The sequence below is a fragment of the Desmodus rotundus genome, chromosome 3, assembly GCF_022682495.2.
Source record: "Desmodus rotundus isolate HL8 chromosome 3, HLdesRot8A.1, whole genome shotgun sequence".
NCBI lineage: Eukaryota > Metazoa > Chordata > Mammalia > Chiroptera > Phyllostomidae > Desmodus > Desmodus rotundus.
This window is the reverse complement of record NC_071389.1, coordinates 162,153,317-162,175,526: the sequence shown is the minus strand read 5'-3', so window position 1 is coordinate 162,175,526 and position 22,210 is coordinate 162,153,317. Positions and strand designations below refer to the sequence as shown.

The 22,210-nt window shown below is 38.0% G+C and overlaps 1 protein-coding gene across 1 annotated transcript in view; it reads right to left on the bottom strand.

Annotated features, from left to right (window-relative positions):
- The window catches only part of CPNE8 (copine 8), a 170,923-nt gene that overhangs the window by 109,957 nt on the left and 38,756 nt on the right, over nucleotides 1-22,210 (bottom strand). Inside the window, exons 4-5 of the mRNA XM_024575726.4 lie at nucleotides 16,905-17,008; nucleotides 12,686-12,725 (exon numbers count right to left, since the gene is read on the bottom strand). Of these exons, the coding sequence (XP_024431494.1) occupies nucleotides 12,686-12,725; nucleotides 16,905-17,008 (144 nt within the window). The remainder of the gene's footprint in view (nucleotides 1-12,685; nucleotides 12,726-16,904; nucleotides 17,009-22,210) is intronic.

Here is a 22,210-nt window from a genome sequence, read left to right as displayed (position 1 = left end):
ATTAATCATGAGTTTTGCTTTCAAGATTCAGAATAACCGTGCAACATGTGAGGCTTGTTATTAATGTTTCACCTCCCATAAAAATAAATTAATCATCGAGGGGGTTCACTTTTCCATCTTTTAAGCAGTTAGTAAATAGCAAAGTCAGGACTAACCCAGATGTTCTGATTCTAGATTGATGTGCTGTCTAAGAATTTAAATATCATACATACAATGCAACTTCACAGGCTAATCAAATAAGGGCTCCAGCATCATCTTGAGTATTTGGGGCAGGAAATGTGGAGGTGTTTCAGGCAGAGACACTGTTGGGAACCTCCCTGACTGGTTTCAGAAGCTGTAACCCCCCATATCTAAGGCTGAGTAAAGGACCTTGGGACCATAAGCCACTAAGGAGACAAAGCTTATCTCCCTGGCAGAGATGCCACCTCTTCCCCCTTTACTTCACCCTGCTTGGCCCCAGAAGGATGACTGGTTAGCCAATGACGGGCAAGACTCCTCAAGGAAGGGATGACCTAAGATACGCATAGTCGTGAAGGGGCCCTCAGGGAAGGACTTGGGGGAATGTAGGAAAGGGAGGTGATGGACCCTCACCCTTTGACATAGCCTGAGTCCTCATTCTGTCTGCAGGAAGTCTCCTAATCTCTTGGCTGCCTTACTTCCCCTGACTGACTTAAGCCTGAAGCAATGATGGAGGTGGGTGTGGCCCTGTGCTGGAAAAGGCCGGTTACCCGGGGCAATCAGGCCTAAGAAAGAATGCATAAAATCCCGTGAAACCTGCTTTGCTAATACTCTCAATTTAAGTGATAAGTGTCCAAGCACAAAACGAGTTTGTTTCCCCAAAGTTGTATGGCCCTTTAGCTATCTGACCTTGACTCAGAATAAGCCCTCAGAATTCTTTGTATGTTACCTATTGTTTGATCCTTACTGCCTGACAATGATTGGTGAGCTTTACCTGTATTCCTGTGCAAATTGAACCCAATAAAAGCCCATTGAGGAACGGACTCCTGGCCCTTCTCCACTGAGAGATAGGCCACCTTTCCTCCCCAAGCAGATCATGTCTTGGTAGACTTATTCTCATCTGTCCGCAGGTGCCCCCCTATAAGACACTTTCTAGTTTAGTCCATATATAATTTCAATCTATCTTAAAGGAAAAAGTGGGAGCTCTCCCTCAATTTGTGCAGTGAACTGGCCCAGGGAAAGCCCTAGAAAAGTTGGGTAGAAGAATGACAGCAAACAAAATGTTGTTTCAGGTTTTACTAAATAAAATTTCAAAATACCTAACAAGCCACAAAAGTAAAATTATGTTATTCAGTGAAAAGAAAGTGGGCAGGTGAAGGAAGGGTGCTCTAAGGCCCATAAGGGTCAGAGGGATATTTTCCCAAAGGAAGTAAGCCTTGAGATCCAGGCAGGAAGGAGTTATGGAGAGAAGAAAGCTGGACACTCTAGTCCCAGAGAACAGATAAGAGTTATAGGCAGAAAACAGATGACGAGAAAAGAGTGGGTCTAAATTAAAGGAGATTAAAAGCCAAGACTCTGAAGGACCCTTTTGACCAGGCAAAAAAGAAATTCTCTTAGGATAATCAGAAGCATTCTAGTATTCTGAAAATTTTAGGTACCAGTTTGCAGAATGGACTCGAGAAGGGAGGAAAATCTGGAAGCCAGATCAATCAGAAGACTATAGTAGTGAGTAAGAAGCAAAGTGCTAAGTCCCAAACTAAAGTTGTAGAAAAAGGGAGGGAACAGCACAGAAAAGCGACAGGATTGGTGTAAACTACACGTGCACGCGGCAGGAAAGGTACAGTGGCGAGAGCGAGAGACAGAAAATAAGTCTGATCTGGAACTCGATGGCTGGCAGAATGACAACACGTTCATAAACTCGTAAATCATCTAAAATTTTGCTTTCACATAGGTAAAAAGTACTTAAGGGAAAACCTTTACATATTTACCTTAAATATTCTTAATAATAGCATCTCTTCCAATTTCAAAGCAGACTTTACAAATATGTTTCTGGGTTTTCTAAATTTCTCTGAAGTCTCATGTGTATAGTTAGGGCTGAATACTAAAGATTTAGAATATATCATTGCTCTTCTGAATGAGCAGCAGAAAACACTTATGGCGGATTCTAGAACTCTTTTCTAGGGATACTGATATTCACGATCAGCTGCAGAGACTGCATATTAAATGGATTTGGCCAATGGAGTAACAAGCCTCAGTAAAAGTTATTCTGTGCTGTAATTACCCAAGAAACAAAACAGAAGTCTTGAGCGTATATTATCCAAATTAGGGTAGACAAACACTAGCAAACAATGAACAGGCAAATACCATCGTTGCTGGACAAAAAAAATAATAATAAAGTGAATAACATGTGCAACAAAAAGATATGGTGTGCACCTATGTGTACTATCTCCAGAGTTATTGCACACCTTGCCCCTAAGTATTTATGGCATTTATGTCGTTGTTTTATGCCTGTCTCTACTTGCGTGTTCCCTATAAAGCAACACATTTACTTCTCAAAAAGCATAAATCAGCACATAATATTTGTCAACCACTCTTTGCGCTGGAAAGCTCTACTGGTCCCATTCTTTAGTCATCTCGATGGTTCACCTTTCCTGTGCATTTTATACAATACTAGTAATATAGTTAATGTCTTATAATGGATATTTTTAGGTATCTTGGTCTTCAGTTAGATAAAACAGAAATAAAACCTGGCTATATAACATGAACTGATTTATTATTTCTAGCTATGGTGTTTTTTTCTAGCTTATAAGTCATTATAATAAGGTCATAATAGTGTTTCCAGTAATAAATCCAGGCACCTTTCCACACCTCAAACACACACACAGACCAAATCTAGACCAGAATGATAGCAGCTCAAAATGCTTTAAAGTATTCAATCATATTAATTCTTGGGCTTTGATATAAATTAACCAATTAAAATTATCTACAACATATATATTTCACACTTGCAAACCATATGATATATAAACTTAAAAATCAGCTATACAACCAAAACTATAACAAATGTCTACAATATATTTACTTCATGGAGGCACATCACTGTTATTGAACGCTAGTACTCATAAGTAAGAAATGAGAAATGTAACATGCTAACAGAAAATAAGTAAATATTCTCACTACTAGTAAACACGGTAAGACAATAGCCCAAACAACTAGAAAACTTACTAAATACTATTATTAAATAATATGAAATATACTATAGCATTATTAAATAATAATATTAAATACAACAACTATCAAGCTGTATTACTATTAAATACTAAGTTCTGGGTAAGGGCCAGTTTTACATACAAACAATCGTACGTAATATAACTCAATAAGTGCTGAAAATACTGTCAAACATACTTCAGGCATTGTCCCCATCTCTCTCAAAGTCTAAGGCAGATCTACAAGGCCATATGAAAAATGCAAATGGAAACAATCCACTTATAGAGCATCAGTCATAAATTCTTTAGCTTGAATATGCTTATAAGGGTAGCTCTCAGCCTCTAAGAGGGACCAGAAAGGATACAAAGAAAAAGAAAGTTATTACTGGAAAGGCATCAGGGGATACTAGGCAATCAGGCAAGGCCTCTCAGTGAAACTTAAGTAGAAATCTGAACAATGTGAGGGAGAGAACCTTGTGACTATTGGGATAAAAGCATTCCAGGCAGGAGAAAAGAAAGAACAAATGTCCTGAGACAAGAATATACTGAGGGTATATATATATCCTTGGGAAAAGCAAGAAGGCCAGTGGGGCTAGTGGAGAACTAGCAAAAACGAGAATGGGAGGAGAAGAGGGGATAAGGCAGTGAATTCCACCCTAGGTGTGCAGGGAAGCCACTGGAGAGTTTTCACTGGAAAGTGACATGGCCCGACCAGGCTTTTAAGGTGATAATTTTGGCTAATCTTCCACCAAATTTCTAAATGCTGAAGTTCCCCCAAGGCTACGTCCTCTTCTCTTTCCCATTTATACAATACTTTTATGGAATGAAAGCATTGAGTTGAAACTCAATAAAGTTATTGGGCTAAAATATTTGGGCTGATGGTTCCCAAATCTACATCTCTAGTCTCCAGACATGGCCCAATCAGTATCTCCAGGTGATCCTATTGGGGTGTCAAACAGTATAAACCTGCCCTGACCACTGATTGCGCTATACTCACTTCTGTCGCCTCTCTCTCCTCCTTCCCAATGACCCACTGTAAACCTGTCTCACCATTTACCCAGTTGCTCTCACCATGAGCCCAGTAGGCATTCTTACTTCTCCTGTCTTCACACCTGCCATCTAGTTGATCAACAAACATGTCACCAAACTATATTTGAAATGTGATCACGTCTCACCACTTCAAAGGCTATCTTCACCAAATGCTCACCTCACCAAATTACAGCAGCCTTATAACTGCTCTCTGCCTGTTCCCATCCCTGGGTGAAATCTGAAACTGCCCCCTAACACAAAAGGAAAGTAGAAACCAAATAAAGAGGCAACCTACTCCAGATTGGAAGGTGGCAGTTTTGATAAGTGGGGGCACATGCACACTAGGCTTGTCTTGGGCAGCAGAAAAACAAGTAGATTGCTACCTCTAGCCTCAAGAATCTTAAGTTTATACAGGGGCATTAATGGGGTTCAGTCATGTGTTCAGTCCAGATGGTCTAACAACACATTACTTAGTCAAGGCTGTTCTTGAAATAGCTCAGGCCATGGGCAGAATGCACATTTTAAGGATAGGATTGTGGGGAGGGGTGTGGATCCTCTGATTGCCTGGGTCCAGCTTGTGGGGCAGCCAGCAATCACGTCCTCACAGTGACCTCTACCAACAGTCTCCTTAACTCCAGTCTTGCTCCCTGATCCCATTCCCCGCTTCAGCTGCCAGTCATTTATTAAATGTATAAATAAGATTACATCATCCTCAAGTGAAATCCATGAAAAAAAAATCTAAACTTTTTTAACTATGGCCTGCAAATCTCCACATCATCTGAATCCTGTGAACCTTTCCGAACTATTTTATTTCATTCGTCTCATCACTCACAATATTCTCTGTATGGTAGCTATCTTTCAGGCACACCAATATTCCAAACTTTCTCCTGAGGTAAGGTCTTTGTTTTGCTGTTTCTTTTTCCTGGAATACTTTTCCTTTAGATTTTTAATAGCTCTCTCCCTCCTTCTCTTTAATAAGTACACCTAGGATGAGAACTGGTACAAAATCATACTGCCTGCCTTGTTGAGAGAAATCTAAGCTTCTAGTTAATGAATGGGCTTCATCAGTAACTCTCTCTCAGTGCTATAAAAAGTAAGTTGTCTTAACCATTAGTTTGCATTTATTTCTTTTTTAATTATATAGCTTTCAGGTCTACAATTCTATGATACATCATATGTACATTGTGTTCTGTTCACCACCCAAGTCAAGTCTCCTTCCATCACCATTTATCCACCCTTTACTCTCTTCCACCTCTCTCCACCCCCTCTCACTCTGTGAATTGCCAGACTATTATTGGTGTCTATGAGGTTTGTTTTTGCTCAATCCCTTCACCTTTGTCACCCAGCCTTCCAGCACTGCTCCCCTCTGACAGCTACCAGTCTTTCTCTATATCTATGAGTCTGTTTTTATGTTGTTAGTTTATCTTCTTCACTAGATTCCACATATGAGTGAAATCATATGGTACGTATCTTTCTTTTATTGGCTTATTTCACTTATCATAATACTCTCCAGGTTCAACCAAGCTGTCACAAATGGTAAGATTTTAGGGTTGGTTTATTTATTTATTTATTTATTTAAATTTATTTATTTATTTTTATTCAGTTACAATTGTCTGCATTTTCTCCCCTCCCCTCCACCCCACCCCAGCCAGTCCCACCTCCCTCCCCCACCTCTACCCTCCCCCTTGATTTTGTCCTTGTGTCCTTTATAGTAGTTCCTTAGGGTTTGTTTTTGTTTTGGCCAAGTAGTATCCCATTTATTTCTGTTGAATAAATCTGCCCACTCCACCTACTCAACTTCAAAAATGTAAGCTTCTTCTAGGACATGGAACATGTTTGTCTTATTGATTGTTATATGATCTGTCCACAAAAAGTCCAACCATTGTTAATATAACGAGGACAGTTTGTGTAACATCAATGTAACCTGGCAGCCAAGGACAGTGGACTGGAATGCACATGCGTAAACAATGACAGCTTCAGTGTGTTAGCCAGTGGGAGCAGTAGACACCATTGAGTGAACATGTGTACTGTGTGACCATCACATTCAAAATGACTGAGTGAGTAGAGCAACAAATCTGCATCAAATTTTGTGTTAAGCTTGAACATTCCTCCACGGAAACTATTTGGATGATTCAGAAGTCCACAGCTATGGGCAACTGGTGATTGGCAGCTTCATCAAGACAACACACCCACTCATACATCACGTGTCCTTCAGAGCATTTTGGCAAAACATCAAATCACCCAGGTGACTCAGTCCCCCTAAAGCCCAGATTTGGTGCCCTGAGACTTCTGGCTTTTGTCAAAACTAAAAGCACCTTTGAAAAGAAGAGATTTCAGACCATGGAAAAGATTCGGGAAAATACCACAGGGCAGCTGATGGAGACTGGAACTGTGTGAGGTCCCAAGGGGCCTACTTTGAAGGAGTCATTGTCCTATGTACAATGTTTCTTGTATCTTGTATCTTCTTCAGTAAATGTCTCTATTTTTCATACTACATGGCTAGATACCTTCTGGATAGATCTCGTATTCTTCACTAGAAAACTGTCTAGAATATATTTATTACTTGCCTGATTGTATGAATATACATTAGAATTCAGTTATACTTGAGTTAAGTTGTCTTTTATTCTAACAAAAGAATCTTGCTTCACTTATAAATCTATTCTTATGAGAAAATACATTTCATGGCCCAAACATTAATTTTTAAATAAAATTTTCACATACAGCTGATCTACATGTAGAAGTTTATAAATATAATATTTAGAAGACATATTAAAGAACATACCCCCCTTCATCGAAGCTGGTGTTTTGTGACAGGTATAATCCAGTGAGCCATTAACATGTCTAAAACAAAAATTTTAATGGGGACCCTTTGATATCAAATGGATAAATGCATTTTAAAAAGCCTTGTGGGTATGAAAATGTAGTAAACCAAGTACAGTGTTGATGTCATCTGGCCAGAACACCAAACAGAATCTTAGATACACCGATCATGGACCTGGTATTAATATTTTCATTAATAACTTGGCTAATGCAATTATGCTAATGAAAGTATGCCATGCAGTTCTGCTAATAGCATTCAGATGAGTGGGTCAATAGCTACTCAGAGAACACAGCTGGAATTCAAAATGTCAGATTTAGTTCACAGTATCCAACACTTTTGGGATAATATTTTAGTAATTTCCTTAGGGAATCATAAAATGGATTAATTCTCTAAAGGAATATGTCCCTGGATATCATAAGTCAGCCTGTATCAAATGCTTCTCCACCAAAAAACTTTTCCACCATCAATAGTATCAGTTAAAGTTATAGTGATCATTTATCAATGTATTATGCATTCATTTGCAATGCCAGAAATCTAAGGTATAACTCCATATTTCCATTTTCCCTAATAGTACCCCCCAAAAAGAATCTCATCTAATATTTTAAGTACTGAAAACCAAATAAATTAATTCAGAAAAGGGTTTCTTTCAAAATAATCAGAAATGAGAATGAAAAATACAAATATTTTATGATTATTAAGGAGTTTCTCTTGCTATTCAATTCGTTTTGTTAAGATAAGTACCTGCACTCCGTATGAAAGCCCAGGCACTTAGCAGTCTTTCTTAAAAGGTTCCAGTTTTTATTTCACTTTGCAAAATTGGCAGGTAGACAATGACACTTTAAAGAATTGTATCCTTGGAAAATAGACTTAGCTTGTTTATTGGTTCCTTTGATCTTCTAAATGCCTCCTGAATTCACTAGGCTGAATTACTTATATGCTCTTTTACCTAAAATCTGTACTTCAATGCATTCAAATAAGGAGAGGCTTTTGTTCATTTCTAACAGAAATTCTTACAGCAATTCAAAAGCACATTTCTTTCCTCTTTTCACATGCTTCATTCACTTATAAACTCAGGCTCTTATCAACTAATTTATATTGCTTACTAAATATATTTAAGAAAAATAACAGAGAACAATGTATACAGAGTACACTAAAAGATAACATAAACCACAGGAACTGTAGGAAGCCAGTAATACTTCAGGAGAAAGGTGATGAGAATCCGAATTGAGGCAGTAACAGCAAGAATGTAAAAAAGGCAGAAGAAAAGTCTTTATTAGAAGGAACAGAACTTGTTGACTCACTAGATTTGTCAGACAGAAGAAGGTTAATTAAGGAAGACTGACCCTGAAGTACAAGTGGAGGGAGATGTTAAGCAACTTCACTTGAGTTAGTACTCAGTTTCCATTCAGCAAGTAAATGAGATAGATTCGTAAAGAAATGATTACTGAACGAGAAACGTGAGTCCTGAAGGGAAGACTTCCTGTAACTGACTCAGGGCTGTCAGAGCTTCACGAGACCTCCCCTGTGGTGGGACCGTCGAGGTTCTCTAGAAGCGGCACTCCAGCCTTGCGTGGGAAGGCCGAGGTGTAACATCTCAGAGTCCCTGTCTTTGATAGAGGTAGATTTCATGTGTTTTAAGTCAAACACAGTTTGGTTCTCAGTTCCTTTCCGAAGATCCCTGGAGCACTGTTGCAGTGCTAAATGAGCCAATCCTGCATCTGTTGCTGATTATTTATTTTTATTTAGTTGTTCGAAAATGAAAGAATTCAGAAATTTGAAATGTTTTTGTCATAACAAGTACCAGGGAAACTGTATGGAAGTTTCCGTGAAGTCCATCCTCACTACAAGTGAATGAATAAACAAACAAATAAGCAAATAAATAAATAAGAGTTGATGATACATCCAACTTTCCACCTAATGGCTTTCTTTTCTAACAGGAAGAGGTTAAGGAATACTGACCCTGAAACACAAGGGAGGATGTTAAGCAACTTCACTTGAGAATTCCACTAAACAATTCCATCACGTAAGCAAACTACTGTGTTGATGGTAATTCTCAAGATAGACAACGGAGAGAATGGAACCTTTTCCATGTATCTATCTTGATACACACACACACACACACACACACACATCTTCTGCAGAAAATCTGCCAGGCACTATCTAACAAACAGTTGGGACTTGGCCTTCCTGAGATTCCAGAGGGATAGGCACTGGGGAGTCCTCAGGGAAGGGCATGGAAATGGTTGCAATTTCCCAAGAAGAGCTTATACAGTAGGATGAGAAGAAAACTGAAAATAAATTCATGAGAAACACTAATAGTAAAGGGTAAGAGAACAAAGAGAAACTAAAACATGATAGACAATGAGTAAACAAAGATTTAGGAAAAGCGAAGGAAGAGTTTCCATAGAAATTAGAAGCGTATTTAAAATAAAAGGGAGGTCAAGTAATGTAAAGAATGAATAGAGGTCACTGGACTTTGATTTAACCTATGTCAGAATAGTTTAAGCAGAAATGAAAACCAGAATACAATAGAGTAAGATGGGGAGAGAATGAAAAGTAAGTTATGAGCTGGTGTGGCTCAGCTGGTTGGAGCGTCATCCCATAACTGAAAGGTTGCAGGTTTGATTCCGGGTCAGGGCACACGCCTGTGTTGTGGGAATGATCCCCAATGCCTGGTCCAGGCGCATAAGAGAGGCAACCAATGTTCTCGCTTCAATGTTCTCTCCCTCCCTCTCTTTCTAAAAACAATGTCATCAGGCAAGGATTAAAAAACAAAAAAGGAAGTTATGATAGAACCCCAGGCTGTTCTCTAAAGAAGTATGCTATGAGAAGTTAGTAAAAGGGATATCATGAGGATAAACCAGATTCAAGGTAAGAATTTTTACCATGAAGAAGACATTAAACTTTTCTTATGGGGAAAAAAAAAACTATTTTACAAAATATATACATATATTTGGAAAGATATTTACATTCATGACTTCTATAAAACATATCTCACCACCAACAACAACAACAAAAAGAAAACACAACCTACTGAATGGAAGGAGATATTCCCCACTGGTACATCTGATAAGGAGTTAATTTCTACAATATATAAGGAGCTCATGCAACTTAACACCAACAAGAGAAACACAATCTAATTTTTAAAAATGGTAAGAAGTCTTGAATAAACATTTCTCCCAGGAAGACATACAGATGGCCAACAGACATATGAAAAGATACTCAAGATCACTAACCTTTAGAGAAATGCAAACCAAAACAACAATGAAATATCAGCTCACGCTTGTCCGAATGGCTACCACCAGTAAACCAACAAACAGCAAGTATTGGTGAGGATGCCGAGAAAAGGGAACTGCAGTGCACTGTGGGTGGGATTGTACGTGGGTGCAGCCACTACAGAAAGCAGTATGGAGGCTCTTTACAAATTTTTTTTAAATTACAGTATGACCCAGCAATTCGACTTCTGGGTATTTATACAAAGAAATCCAAAATACTAATTTGAAAGTATATAAGCACCCTTATGTTCACTGCAACATTATTTATAATAAAGATATGGAAGCAGCCTCAGTGTCCATCATTAAATGAGTAAATAAAGAAGTTGTGGTATATATATATATATTCAATGGAATATTACTCAGCTATAAAAATGAATGAAATCTTCTCATTTCCAACAGCATGGTTGAATCTAGTTGATCTTATGATAACTGAAATAAGTCAGAGAAAGACAAATATTATGATATCACTTACATGTGGAGTCTAAAACAATGTAAATGAACAAACAAAAAAGAAACCAACTCCTAGATACAGAGAATAGACTGATGGCTACCATTTGGGGGGTTGGGATGGGAAGAGAACAGAGTTAGAGGGGTAGGTGGGGGCAGTGGAAGGATTGAACAAAAAAGAAAAAACCTCATTGGCATGGACAACAATGTGATAATTGTTGGGAGGAGGGGCTTAGGGAGAAGTAGGTGAGAGTATAAGGGGGATAAATGGGGATGGAAGGAAACTTGATTTGGATGAACACATATTACAGTGTACAGGTGATGTGTTGTGAAATTGTACACCTGAAACCTGTATAATTTTGTTAACCAGTATCACCCCAGTAAGTTCAATAAAAATTTAAAAAAAAGAAATACAAATTGCCAGTTATAAAAATAGTCACAAGGATGTAAAGTACAGCATAAGGAATATAGTTAATAATACTATAATAATTATGTGTGGTGTCAGAGAGTACTAGATTTGTCAGGGCGATCATTTCATGAGATATATAAATGTCTAACCACTATGTCATACACCTAAAACTAACATATTATATGCCAGCTATTATAGACTCAGTCTAACCCACTGCGCCTGTTAATGCTGTGTTCCCGTAAAGGCAGGTTACACATCACATGGTCCCTTCCACAAACTACCTATGTGTGAGATAAGTGAATGCATTTTCCTTCCTAGGAACTAAGTAATTCTGACTAAGAAACGCGGATTCTTTTCCGATCCTTCCAATACAAAGGTATGGAAATTGTGTATGTCCAGCCACAATGCTATGACTCTTATCATGAGGAGGAGGAAGGTGGTGTGGCAACTGCGCCGAACTTGACCTATGGACAGGAATGAGCTTATTACAGCACCTCTGAATCTTTCTTCAAATGCCTCATAACAAAAATAAATATCAAAAATATTCTTTTAATGAAAGAAAGCAGCAGAAATTATGGTTTTTACCACAAAAAATGTGTTAAAAAATGTGGTAAAAAATTTTTTTACCATTAGCAAATGTTTACTGCATATCTTTAAAGTAACTTCCTAAAGTCTGTGCGAAACCTCCCAAGTATGGTGTGTAACCAGTTCAACCACTTTTCCCCTTGCATCTGCAATACCCTTTTCTTTGACGTAATTAGCAACATTCTTTCCTTTGTTTTCTGTAAAAAGTAACCACCTAAAGTGAACCTGTGCATAGTAAATGAGGGCCATCCTTGATGTAATGTGCCCAGAAAAGCAATAAAAGCCTGTCCAGGCAGGGTTTGAGGCCCTCTCTCATTTAGAGGGCAGTCACGCTGTTCCTTTTTCTCCACAGGACTTCAGTAGTCCGTGTGAATTTGTTCGTCACAGCCACAACACACGGACCCCGTTGGCCGGAGTCTGCATCACTCCCCAAGTAAAGGCTGTTGCCCATTGAGTAGAGCTCTTTACAACCAAGGAACGGGAAAACCAGAGCCCCCCAAAAACAAAAGAGACTGTGAGTGACTCTAGGACAGATTCTATGTCTGTCTTGTTCATACCATACCCTCAGATACTGGCATGGGGCCTGGCATGAAGACGTAATTAGAAAATGTTGTTGAACAAATGAATTACAAGGACAGTGGAATAGTAAATCATTCTGCCTGCACCCACGTACATGTCCATTCTCTCTGAGTGAAGCCTCCCGAAAAGACACTGGCTCACTATTTTCCCATTCTTTACCTGATCCAAAGAACTGACATCACTTCTCCACAAAAAATAAATAAATAAGACTAATATATTCCACATACTGAAATATGACTATTATTACATGAACATTATGGACGTGTACATTTTGTATTAATAAATCAACATAAATATCAATCATAAAATTATTGATTTCACGAAGACATAATTTTTATTATACAATCATCATAAAAAACATAAAACATGAACTTACATGTTTGGACAAGTTGGGGCTCTTTGAGTCAACATCGTACCTAAGAGATTAAAATATAAAACTCAAATTATTTCCATAACATACAGCTAGAGAAAAATACCAATATTTTCTAAAAAACATAAATACTATAGAAGTGAATAAAAATTATAGCAATGGGGAAAAAACTTTCATTTCTACAACCTAAATAGAAATCCCCATGTTTTAGTCATCAATTCTGCTGCTTGATAAGACAAGTTTAAAATGTATCTTTCTTATGAAACAATTAGTAGTCTAATTATATTTAAAATGCCCCCAAAATTGCAATTCCTCTCCCCTGGATACCATTAAAAAAGAAACAGAGAAACATTTGTATACATTATAATTCTTACTTAATATGTTAAATGTTGTTGTTAACTTGGAAATTTGGCTAAAGTAATGAGACATTATTTTTCCTCAATCACAGAACTTGGGGAAAACGTGTATCTTACAGTAAAAAATATATATATTTATATAGGACTACTATCTATCCTGTTTTAGACTAGGTGGTACTCGAAATGATTTCTTGAAGAGATCCTGGGAAAACATCACCCATTATCACATTAGCCCCTCTTTTTAAGGAATTTGTGGAAATGGTAAGATCACTAACAGTCAAAACAACCAGAATGTGCCGAATTCTTGAACAGGAAAATATTTGTACTGCCTCCAGCCTTTCTTCCAAGTCGGGTTCCTTGCACATCCCTGGTGCATAGCTTCCCAGCGAAAATTAACTGCTTTTTTCCAAAGGTTAATTAAAGCCTTCCCTCTCACATAACAAGGATGTTTTCACAAAGAAACAAAGCATCTCAATCAATAAAAGGTGAAGAATCAGAGTTCACCGAGCATGCTGGTGCTGGGCAGAGGTGCACTCATTCCCTGGCAAAGAATGCTTAGCACGTATTGGCTTTAAAAGTGTGTGACGCAAATACCTGCCTCAGAAGCATTACTCTGCTTCACATCAGGGAGTGCTGAACACTCTCAAGAGCTGTAACCTAGAATTTTAAATAGCAAATGGCCAACAACTACTGAAGACCTACAGATATTAGTATACAAAAAATAATTCTTATTCAAGAAATTTTCCTTATCCAAGGCTTTTGTTTTGTTTTGTTTAGTTTTTAAGGATAAGGCTGAAATTAGAAACTGTAGCAATATCAAAGGTGAAATATAACTGCATTGGCTCCTTCCCAAGAATCAGTCCTGGAAACTGTTTTCTATAAAAGGTTTAGTGGCTGGGGAGAAATTACATGGTATGCTCAGTTAAAAGCAGCAAAAAGAAAAGAAGTTATGTTTTAATCACAAAGGATTATTTTCGAATACAACCCTCATTCATTGTTTTTAACAAAGTTTTTTGAAATGCTATTATCTCAAAAATAGGTAATTTATAGAATTCCTCTAAAGGTAATGTGTTGAATTATAATGCATTCAAAATGACTGTGATTTTTCTATCAATGGAATTTTCCTTCTAACTTTTTTAAAGATTTTATTTATTTATTTTTAGACAGAGGGGAGGAGGAGGAGAAAGAAGGAGAGAAACGTCAATGTGTGGTTGCCTCTCATGGGCTCCCTACTGGGGACCTGGCCCACAACCCAGTCATGTGCCCTGACTGGGAATCAAACTGGCGACCCTGGTCCAAGGCCAGCGCTCAATCCACTGAGCCATACCAGCCATGGCTCCTTCTAACTTTTCTAAAAGACTAACTCTGCTCCTCACCCTCATGGGTCAGTACATAAACACTTCATCCTAATGGTTATAAGTGTGTGTGTGTGTGTGTGTCTAAGTTTATGAGTGCCATACTCTCCTTAAGGAGAAGAGAATACATTGCAAAGCAGGAAGCTGGTTAGTTCACCCTGAGGAGAATGCACCCCAGTGTACCTAAATTTACTAAGGGGAATTTTGTAACCAACTTCATCTTGCTACTGAAATCTTATTACTAGAATCCCTGACTGGCAACTGATTTGGATGGATCCTAAAGGTTATGTTTTCTACTACATGGTAACAGACATTGACTGGAGTTATTCCTGTATTCTAAAATTCCAACTGAGGTCTAAAGCTGAAAACAAAAGAAGTTAAGTATCCCCATGCTCAGCTCCGAGATGATGGTAGATGACTTAGTGGGTCTTAACGTTAGAGTCAGACCCTTCTCCACGAAGCTTACTCATAAAGTGACAGCCTCTTCCCTACCTCTCCGGAGGGCAGGAGGTTCCACTCCCCAGAGCTAAGTGAAGGGAGTTCCAGAACCTGGGGTGCCTGTGAGAAGGGGCAGTCAGCATCTGGCCCCCAGTCAGTTATAGAACCTGTCTGCAGGTCCATCCTTCAGCTTGCAGTAGAAGAGAATGTCGGGTCACAGACCTAGGAAATGCCTTCTGAGGGTTGAGGAACAAGGAACAGCGTCCTTTTGAGTCCCTCCTCCACAGTAAGGAAGACAAGCAGGGTGCTAAGCACAGGTCCGTTAAGGCTGGTACCCTCTAAGATACAGATTTTTCAGGAGGTAGGATACCCACATCTCTGCCTCCCCAGCCTCCTCCTTTCTGCTCTTCCACCTCCCTTCTCTCTTGCAAGTAACTGGGACAATAGCTCCAACTGAGGGGAGTGGAAGTGAATTTAGTCTGACATTATTTTAAATGAAGATTCTCTAAAGATTAACAAAGTGAAATGGCTCTAATAAAAAAAAAAGTGACAGAAAATCATGAAATTAGACCATTAAATAAAGGAGCCCTTCACCTGACAGTGCTGGGACAATTATTGGGAGAAAAAAAACAAAATTTGTTATTGGGATAAGAAGCAGCTTTTATTTTTTCAATGACTATATTACTTAAAGTTTATAATAAATATTTATTATTTTTAAGTGAGAGAAAACTATCCAGATGAATGAAAAAGAAGAAAAAGAGAAAAGGGAAATAAAGAGAGAGAATGAAAAATCATGAAATAGTGGTTGGTTTTAGGATAAAGTTAAGTCTAAACTAGAGGGAGAAAATTAAGGGTTTACCATGCTGATGTAAGAAAAAAATGGATTTTAAAAAGTACTCTGAAGGCCCTGTATGATGGGAGAATCAACCCGCATTCCACCCGATGTATGTGTCCGCTTTAAGCAACAACACTACATGCAGTCCTCACGATAAACATTGTCAGGAAGTCAGTACTTTCCACTATAAGTTACTTTTTCATGAACCTCATTTTTTATTACTTCTAACAGGGTTTCATGGAAATAAAAACCAAATGGGGCATTAAAACTTCTATTTGATAAGTATAATGAATACTTAGAACTCCTACAAGTCTTAGAGGAAAGGGGCTGGTATAAAATTCTCCGTTTTAAGGAAGCGCTGCAGGTTATTACTGGACACAGTTGAGAGGAAAATGAGAAAAACGACTAATAGTAGAGACCTTTATTTGTGTGAGGAGTCAAGATTTTAAAAATCTGTATAAATTGTGACAGCATGGTTTACTTTATTGTTTTTAGCTATTTAAAATAAGATATTTATCTGTTTAAATAGTTGTAATATGCATAAACTTTCTTTAATAATTTAAATACACTAAGGATATACTATAATATGTTATATTTTCCCCTCTCAATAGATTTCCTTTTATTAACAATATCCAGATACTTCAACTATCACCAGTTTACCTCAGTGGAACTGGTGATAAACAGACTGACTCCAGATTCTCTGTGGACAGGGAGTTGATTTTTAATAATACTTTAAAATGCCTAATTTATCATCAAAATCACAAGAATATTAAAAATATCAAAAATATCAGGCATCCTGTGTCTTTGAACTATGAGGTCATGAAGTGGTAAAAAGACACCACAGCTAGGCAGATACTGTACGAAGAAGCGGCTGAGAGAAACGTAAAGGTCTGAGAGTCATCCACATGGACTCGATGAGATTACCTTGAGTGTATGCAGAACTGAGTGTATACAAAAGTACCAGGGCATAGGACAGTTTGAAAGAATGCCCATATATACTGCCCAGCATTTCTACACGGTTTAATTGTTCACTTACTATATCAATGAACAGATAGCCAAAAACCAGTAAACCACAAAGAAGTACTACAGACAAGGCTCAGGTCACGCTCTAAATAAAATTACAGGTAACCTAGTGTCCTGCCCATATAATCTAGTATTCAGTGCAACCATAGGACTCAGCCTTAGGCTATTAAAATTGCCATTAAATATTAATTTTTAATACAAGCTTTAGTAGAACTTACAAATCAAAACGAAGGTTCTCTTTTTCTTCAAAAAAGTAGTCCAGAATAAATTTTCTTACAAAATCCGGATTTAATGTATTATCAATTACTTCGGTCCTTCCAAACTGTTGAGAAAGAGAGAAAGAGGTTAAAATCAAGCCTTGCGAGGTTACTTATTTCAGTGTAGTACTTAGTGTTAACACAGTTCCTTGAAAACACAAGCAAAAATATCCAAGTGATTTGACACAATAAAGCCCTTCAGAAAAGTTTTTAGAGGTCAAACCATTCCGTCTCACTCGGGGAAGCGAGAACATGAGCAATGAGTTCCTTCACATCACTAGAAAAGCAGCTTCTGAAAATTTGTATAACAAGCTGCAATATTTTCTCCTTTTGTCCCAACTCGAGCGCCAAATCCCTTTCTAATCAAAAGAAGTCATTTCTACCTTAAATTAAATTTATCACATATATTTTGCCTAAACTAATGTATAATTAAACACACATTCTTACACTTGGAGGGGTCACAGTACTCAAAATCAAGCAGTCCTCTACACGATACAGTGCTCAGCCATGTCCCGGGAAGAACTTTCTTATACTGTATTATACGCTTCAGTCATTTGGTTTTTATTTTGGTTTAATCTGTATGGTATCTGGACAGGCAACGTGGGACCTATGATTCTTACACATTTTGAAGTTAGTGCATTGCACTTCAAAAAAATAAGTTTCTCCATCTTAGGGGAAGTGGAAACCACAAAACAAATCTCCATGCTTAGCCCTCCTTCGTTTCAGCACGAAGGAGATCCATCAGGTACCCTCCTAAGACAGAGAGCACAGAAATAAAACTTAGCGTCTCTTTTCTGTATTAGGCTCACACCTTCCCCTCCTACTGCCACAGAATTCTAATGAGGGAGTTTTAACCTTCAGTTCTGTACAGCATTATGCACGCTGTCTTATCAGAGAACCAACTGTTATTAAAGTTCAAGGAAAAGCTATCCTTTTAATGGGAATAAAAGAACTGTGCTAATCCACTAAAAAGTGAAGGTCATGAGCTTACATAAATTTTGGTAATAAAACTATGGTACAAAATACTGATGACAAAGAATCTACTATGGCTATTGCTAATTATCCCAAAAAGAACTAGTTTGCAGAGGCTTTAAGCACTGGACAATGTTTTATATGATGGATAAGTATCATACAGACAAACCCTAACCAATGTAACTAACTCAACATTTCCAAAATACTGAGTATTTATTTTGAACAATAATAGTGATGACAGCCACTATTTATTGAGTACTTACTTGATTCTAAGCACTTTTCACAGATCACTTTAACTCTTTACCTTAGCCCTAAATGTTAGGTATCATTTGTCCCACTTTACAGATGGGAGAATTGAAGTGGAGGGTCCCAACTTCAGTCACTGTGGCTACAAAATCCACCTTCTTTCTAGGACTCTCTCCTATTTCAGGTGGGCCCTGCAAAGATTCCACCGTGAGCTTATCCATGTTTCCAATTTTAAGGGAATGGGAACAAGGGCATGTGCCTGATTGCCACAGGCCCCAGTGCTCACAGGCCCCAAAAGAGCAGAGCGTAAGGTCCGGGAGTACAAATCTGAACCAGAGAGAGCCTGAGTCCTCCCGGCCTTTGTAATGCCGGAGGGTAAAGTGGTTTCCAGACCTGGGCAGACAGCATCAAACTGGCAAATGCACAATACTCTCACAGAGAAAAATGGCCAGTATTCATATTCCCCAGCACCCAAATCCTGGTGGTAGATTTAAACCCAAACTCACACTCAGTGGTAAGAAGACAAAGTGCAGTTCCCCAAGGTAAGCCCCGTTGAATTGCAAACCAGCAATTCCCTACGGCCACTGAGCCATTAAACATCGCAAGCCTGTTTCTTAGGGAACACTGGCTTGTCAGCAATATGGGCAGCTGGGTATGCTCCACTATCTCAAGTGAAGATTCATATGTAGCCATTAAAATTTTAGATAATCTCCTATAAATTATGAACATCTATTACAGTATGCCTTCCTACACATAGCCTTGATTGCTTTTGAGATATCACCAGTAACTTTCACATTGCTATATCCAGTGGTCACTTTTTGGGCCACCTTGCACTAGACTGCTCAGCAGCATTTGACACAGCTGCCCATTCCTTCCTTTCTGAAGACTTTTCTGCTTTTGGACAGCATACTTCCCTGTTCCCCCCGCCCCCTGCTTAGATCTCAGGCATGCAATCTCTCATTGTCAAAGCACAGTTCTAGGCCTTCTTCATGTCTCTATCTTCGCGCATCTATTAGGTTACTTTATTTGTTCCTTGGGCTCTAAATACCTTCTACATGACCATGACTTCTAAATGCATATCACCAGCCCAGTCTCACCTCAATAGACACTTATGCATATAACTGTCTTCCTACCTCACACATTTGGCTGTCTTATAGGCCCCTCTAAATTATTGTCTAAACTTAAATGTTTATTTTATACCACAACTACCGCCTCAAACCTGCTCCTGACCACGTCTACCCCGTCAGTAAATGACGCCACTATCTACTTGATTTCATAGGCCATAAAGGGAGTCATCCTCCTCAACTCCTGTTCACCACAAACTCAGAAATTGCCAATCCCAGCTCTGCAACACAGCTCAGAGCTCTTTACTTCTCTCCATAGTTTCTGTCATTAGCTTAATTCAAGCTTTCATCTTTCTCACAATCAGATCAAGGGTCTCCTAAATCATATCTCTCCTTCTTCTTCTTCCCTTTCCAATTCACCCTCACATAACACCCAGAGTACTCTTTTTAGAAAGGTAAGCCCAGTCATGCAAATTCATCATTCTTAAAGTCTTTAATAGCTTCCCAAAGTACTTGATATAAAATCTCTTTTCTTTCGTCTACAGGACTCGGACCCACCTGCCCTTTGAACTTCATCATGGGCCATAGATGATGGCCCTCTTCCTCTTTGTCCCAGCCAGCTGGCCTTCCCCAGGTCCCTTTACACACAAATCCTTCCCATGTTATGGCCTTCGAACCTGCTATTTCTTCTTCATAGAATGCCTATAACCCCTCCCTTGCATGGCTGACTTTTTTCCACCCTTTAAGCCTCTGCTTAAATGTCAGCATTCTGGCTCTAAAGTTGGTCCCCACCTCTAAAATTGTTCTCCTTATAGAAAACCTGTATTTTTCTTAATGAAACTTATATTTTGGAATTATACTTTTATTTATTTGCTTGTTTTATATTTCCTTCACCAGACCATTGAGCTCCATGAAGACACAGGACATATGTACCTATTTGACTTACACCTGTACAAAACTGAACAAATGACAGAGGGGTGTCCAACCCGTGGCCCGTGGGCCGCATACAGTCCAGGATGGCTATGAATGCAGCCCAACACAAAATTGTAAGTTTACTTACATCATTATGAATTTTTTTTTTTCATTAGTGTTTGTGTATTTAATGTGTGGCCCAAGACAACTCTTCTTCTTCCAGTGTGGCCCAGAGATGCCAAAAGGTTGGACACCCCTGGAACTAAAGGAGATTTATAGTATATTGTTCAGAGAAAAAATATCAATATATAGTATATCAACTTTGATTAAAATATAAATATAAGTATATACATATAAATACATAGATAAACAGAGAAGGTATATCAGAATATAGAAATTATCTTCTAATTTTTGCATTATTTTCCTAAGTATTTCTTTAGTGTTTTCTTAACTTCTTACAGTGAGTTGTTTTACTTTTCAAATCAGAAACATAAAACTTTTAAGCATTGCTCATGTTCATTCATTCTACCACAAAGAGTGGAAACTGGCAATAATTAGAAATCCACAGATACATTATGACTAGTTCAGCTCATGGGAAATATGTTGGTCCTTTCCCAGAGGCAGGAATTATATTAGCTATCCACAAAGTGATTAATCTTTTTGACTTCAAATAGAATTTATCTTAACTAATGCCTTATATTACTAAATAAAACATTCTTATCGCTAAAAAATATATACAGTTACATACGATGCTATGCAGATCAGAAGGGCTAAAAATTTGGAGGAAAGACAGTAATATTCATAATGGTATATACCTAAAAAGAGCTACGTTTGAAAGAACTGCCACTTATATCCTAAGAAGTCTTCCTCTGGATATCAACACTTCTGAACTGTCAAATGGACCTACAAACCTGATTAGAATAATCTCCATCACCATGATCTTATCCAAATGTGGACAGTGAAGCACTTCTACATAACTGCACAGTATTAAGTTTCATCATCTCATAATCAGAAAAAATGTACTTTGGCTCTCCAAATGTAAAAGTTTTCAGTCATTTGAAAAAAGGTATAAACTGTTAATTTTGATAGAACATAAAACACTGTGTCTTACAAGACTTTAAGCAAAAAGAAAAAACAATTCACAATCAAGGCTTTGAAAGTTTTTCTTTGTTTTATACTTGAGCTAATCGGATAAATATGTACTTGTCCTATTTAGGAACAAATCTTGTAGAAAATGATGGAATGGAAATAGCCCTGATTTCTAAATCAACTAATTGTTACACTGCTTCAGAGGAGCAGTGCTGGAACGAACATTCATCTATTTATGGCACCAAGAGGATGAACGCTTGTTTAGAGGAAAAGTGTTCAGAAATGTTTAATATATTGTGAAAGCCCAGAGCAGCCACCGAATATCACGTTCACTTTTCACCTGAAGTAAAAGTGATGGAAGAAAAAGGTCAGCTGGACCAGCATACATCTTTAATTTGGTTATTATATTAAAATTCAGTGATTTAGAGAACAGTCTCCACAGATCAGATTAAAAGACTAGATAAACTGAGGAGTGTGGATATAATATTAAGATAAATTCAATACAAAGAACCTCAGTTTTGGACCACACATATTTAACACGCATAGAAGATACCAAATGGACGAGCCTGCACCAGTGTGCGCACACAAACCCCAGACTGCAGGTTTACACCCTTACACACTGCATCTTGAAGTTAAACCCTGCGATTACCAGAGAATCCACAGACCTTTTCTTTTATGGGACGGAGGTTAGTTTTGTCATTTAATTAATTTATCCAAGACCTTTTCTTTTTACAAATTAATAATCGTAAACTCAATTATAAGATGACAAGTGTAATCTGAAGGTTTTATCTGGATATTACGCTGTAGATCAATGAGACATAGCTATGGAAATAGATGTATATGTCTGTTTATACCTATTGTGTATGTCATAGACATATGACATATGACATATGTCCATGACACACACAGAGAGAGAGAAAACAAGGTGACTTCCTTCCAATATTCTTGGTTAAGACAGAATAGCTCACACATGGGAAATTCTTT